General features: G+C 46.8%; 1 protein-coding gene across 3 annotated transcripts in view; it reads left to right on the forward strand.

Moving 5' to 3' along the window:
* The first annotated feature begins 334 nt into the window (after positions 1–334).
* SLC17A5 (solute carrier family 17 (acidic sugar transporter), member 5) overlaps positions 335–3,693 on the forward strand; it is a 60,062-nt gene continuing 56,703 nt past the window's right edge. Inside the window, exons 1-2 of one of the 3 annotated variants that reach the window (XM_011942951.1) lie at positions 335–1,005; positions 1,068–1,269. In XM_011942951.1, the coding sequence (XP_011798341.1) occupies positions 1,176–1,269 (94 nt within the window). In that variant the 5' untranslated portion in view covers positions 335–1,005; positions 1,068–1,175. Of the gene's footprint in view, positions 1,270–3,693 lie in introns of all 3 variants that reach the window. The other 2 variants (XM_011942949.1, XM_011942952.1) reach the window with 2 other exon arrangements.

The raw sequence follows: 3,693 nt of genomic DNA on the forward strand, positions 1-3,693 counted from the left end.
TGTCTACACCAAACTCTCCGACAGCATCTGCATCTTATTTTCTACCTCCACAGAGACAGCCTTTATTAGCGCTCCAGATCTGCCCTGCCAAGGCAAGCTGGGTTTTCCTGGTTTCTCTTTCTCAGAGTCCGCAAATGCTAGCACAATCTATCCAAATTCTATTGTGGTGATATAATATGCACACATACATCAGAGGACTCCATAGGTCGAACCATATGAAACTACCTATGTTGATTATTTTTACCTATAAAACCAGCAACATCATAGCACACAACAAATTTCCACTGCTGTTTTTCCACCTCAAAGCTATTTTAGAGTCGGGAGCTGGGGCTCACGCCTGTAATCCCCGCACTTTGGGAGGCCGAGGATGATTGCTTGAGCCCAGGAGTTCGAAACCAAGCCTGGGCAATACAAGGAGACCTCGCCTCTACAAAAATAAAAACAAAATTAGCCATACGTGGTGGCATGCGCCTGTAGTCCCAGCTACTTGGGGGAGCTGAAGAGAATCGCTTGAGTCCAGGAGTTCGAGGTTGCGGTGAGCTGTGATTGCGCCACTGCATTCCAGCTTGGGCAACAGAGCAAGACCCTGTCTGGGGGGGAAAAAAACTATTTTAGGGACAATATGCCGTCACAGTCACGGGGTAGATCGTACAAAGGTTGCTAACAGTATGGCAACTGAGTGCTAACAACTGAATGTCAAATTATGAAATGCACACTACCCACTTCCCTAGTTCGGGCGAAGCCCTCCCCATGATTACGTGCAATTCTAGTCCCCACTGCCCGCCCGCAAGCTCCCACTCATCCTCCCTGCAGGAAAGGCGGCCCCTGCACTTTACAAGGGGGTGCAGGAGCGGGAGACTGTCGTCTGAACACCGGCTAGCCGGCAAGCGTAGACCGACGGGACGGGCTCACTTTGCGCCAATCCTGCCAGAGCTCCCGGAACTTCTCTTCCCTAGTCCAACCCACGCCAGAGTTGCCCACACCTAAGATGGCGGCGGGGGCGGAGTCGGCGCGGCCGCTTCTGGGCGGGACCGCGGGGACTAGACGCGGCCGCAGGGCGGTGCCAGCGTGCCCGCCCCGCCCGGTCCGGCCAGCTTGGCCCGGGGGCTTCGGGCTGTCGGGCCGGCGCGCCCTTCTCTGCCAGGTGGCAAGGACACCTGCTCCACGTAGGCGTCATGAGGTCCCCAGTTCGAGACCTGGCCCGGAACGATGGCGAGGAGAGTACGGACCGCACGCCTCTTCTGCCGGGCGCCCCACGGGCCGAAGCCGGTAAGCGGCGGGGTCGTCCAGGGGCTTCGGGTGGGCGGCGGTCCTGGGGACGGCGGTCTCTGGGCGGGCATGGCCCTGGTACCCGCACCTTGCGCTGGCGGGACCTGAGCTGCTCAGGCGCGAGGGGACATTAGGAGGGGAGCCCGTTCAGAGTCCCTCTCAGTTCCGCCTGCCTCAGTGCGCAGAAGCCCCTCGGGGACCCCGGGGGCCGCGACCGTGATCGCGGAGCCGAGCCGGGGCCTTGGCGGGTGCAGCCCCACGGGGCGGGGGCGGGGAGCGGCTGTGCAGCAGGCGCTGAGCTGATAGTTATTTTGGGTAGTGCTGAGCAAGGGACCCAGTGGAAGAACGAACTGGGAGAGAACCATCAAATGAATGGGCTAAGGTCCGGGCGGAGGACCCCGGCGTAAGAGCAAACTGGAGGAGAAACCTGCAGATCAGTAGGCAGAGGGCTGTCCTTCCCTGTCACCGCTAGGTTTCCGCCACTGCGTATACGCCAGCATGTGACCTGGTAGCTTTTTAGGCGGGGAGGGAGACAAAAAAGGACTGGAGTTAACGTTTGTGAGTATGCAGTGGGCAATTATTGCATAACCCAGCGAATATTTGACGTTGTACAGTAAGAGACTAAAAACATCGAAAACATTTTTTTAAGTTAGGAAACAGTTCAGTTATCCTCAGGATACCTATAGAGTTCTAAGGTAATTTGCCAGAGGTCTTGGAACAAATCGAAAAGCAGGTACTTCATAAAGCATCTTCCCTGAATTTGAGAAAATTAAAATATTTTGCTATTTGACACTTTTGTAATATAGTTTATTTAAAAGTAACGAAAACTAAAGAACAAATCAGTTTGAATGCATTCTATGTTTTCAAAGATCTGTGTGTGAGAAAGAGTTGCATTGGAAATTTGACTTTAGCTGACCCAGAGTTGTATAGTTTTCTGTATTTTTATTTGTTTTTAATGTTACCAGATGGTGGCAGTAGAGGTGGCAACTTTATAGCTCCATCTGGCAGCTGGGAGCTTATTTTAGTCAACACAAACTGTAAATACCATACCATAGTTAAGTTTTACCTGGCAGTCGGACTTAGTTCCATAAACTGATCATTTTCTGTGGCTTGTAGAGTTCAAATTGTATAATAGTCCTCATAAAATAATATAGAAATACAGAAATAAAAGTTATAATAAAGATATTTCTCAGAGACTATTACATTGTTACAATTGAAAAATAGGTATATGTATAATCAAAATTTAGCACAAATGTTAAACATTATTCTCAGGAAAATGCAGATTAAAACCACAACGAGGCACTATACACCCACTAGAATAACTAAAATCCAAAAGGCTGAGAATACCAAATGTTGGCAGAGATGTGGATAGAAAAGTTATACATCTCAATCAAGATTGAGATGGACAAATGTATAAATTTATCATGTAAATTATACTTCAATAAAGTTGATTTTTAAAAAGTAGCTCATAGCATCACTCTTAAAAACAATCCCTGCTTGATTCATGGGGTTGAGTATATACATCTTATGGTACTAGCCCTGTCTTCCTGGCTTGAGGTGGCTACCTTTGTTATAACCATTTTCTTTTTTATTTTCCCTCTTTACATACCCACTGGAGAGCAAGTGAAGTGGAAATAGTAGTAACATACTATTTTTGCTGTTTAGAGTATGATAAGAGTTTTATAGAGGAGGAGCATATATGGCAATTAAGAGAAGTATATAATGAGCCCCCATGTAACCAGCACCCAGATTAAACAGTTATCAATTCATGGCCAGTCTTGCCGTATGCTCATACATACTGTGTATTTTGAAGCAAATCCCAGATACCATGTCATTTCATATGTAAATATTTCAATTGTTTAGCTCTAAAAGATAAGGACTCTTTTTAACATAATTACAGTTATCAGAGCAAATAAAAATAATAGTTACGCACTTTGGGAGGCCCAGGCGGGTGGATCACCTGAGGTCAGGAGATCGAGACCATCCTGGCTAACACGGTGAAACCCCGTCTCTACTAAAAATACAAAAAATTAGCCGGGCGTGGTGGCCGGCGCCTGTAGTCCCAGCTACTCGGGAGGCTGAGGCAGGAGAATGGCGTGAACCCGGGAGACAGAGCTTGCAGTGAGCTGAGATCACGCCACTGCACTCCAGCCTGGGGGACAACAGTGAGACTTTGTCTCAAAAAATAATGATAAAATAACAATAATAATAATACTTATGAAATACTCTGTGTTCATATTTCCTCAATTATGTCCTGATTTTTTTTTTTTTTTTTTTTTGATACAGAGTCTTCCAGTTCATTCATTTCCATTTTGTAACATTGCATTTATATTAAAGCTGAGATCTGCTCTCAGTTCAAGGAACTATTCATAGTATATGTATTTGATTCCTAATTTTTATCTTTTTTTTTTTTTTAATGGGTTT

The sequence above is a fragment of the Colobus angolensis genome, unplaced genomic scaffold (assembly GCF_000951035.1).
Source record: "Colobus angolensis palliatus isolate OR3802 unplaced genomic scaffold, Cang.pa_1.0 Scaffold213, whole genome shotgun sequence".
Taxonomy (NCBI): domain Eukaryota; kingdom Metazoa; phylum Chordata; class Mammalia; order Primates; family Cercopithecidae; genus Colobus; species Colobus angolensis.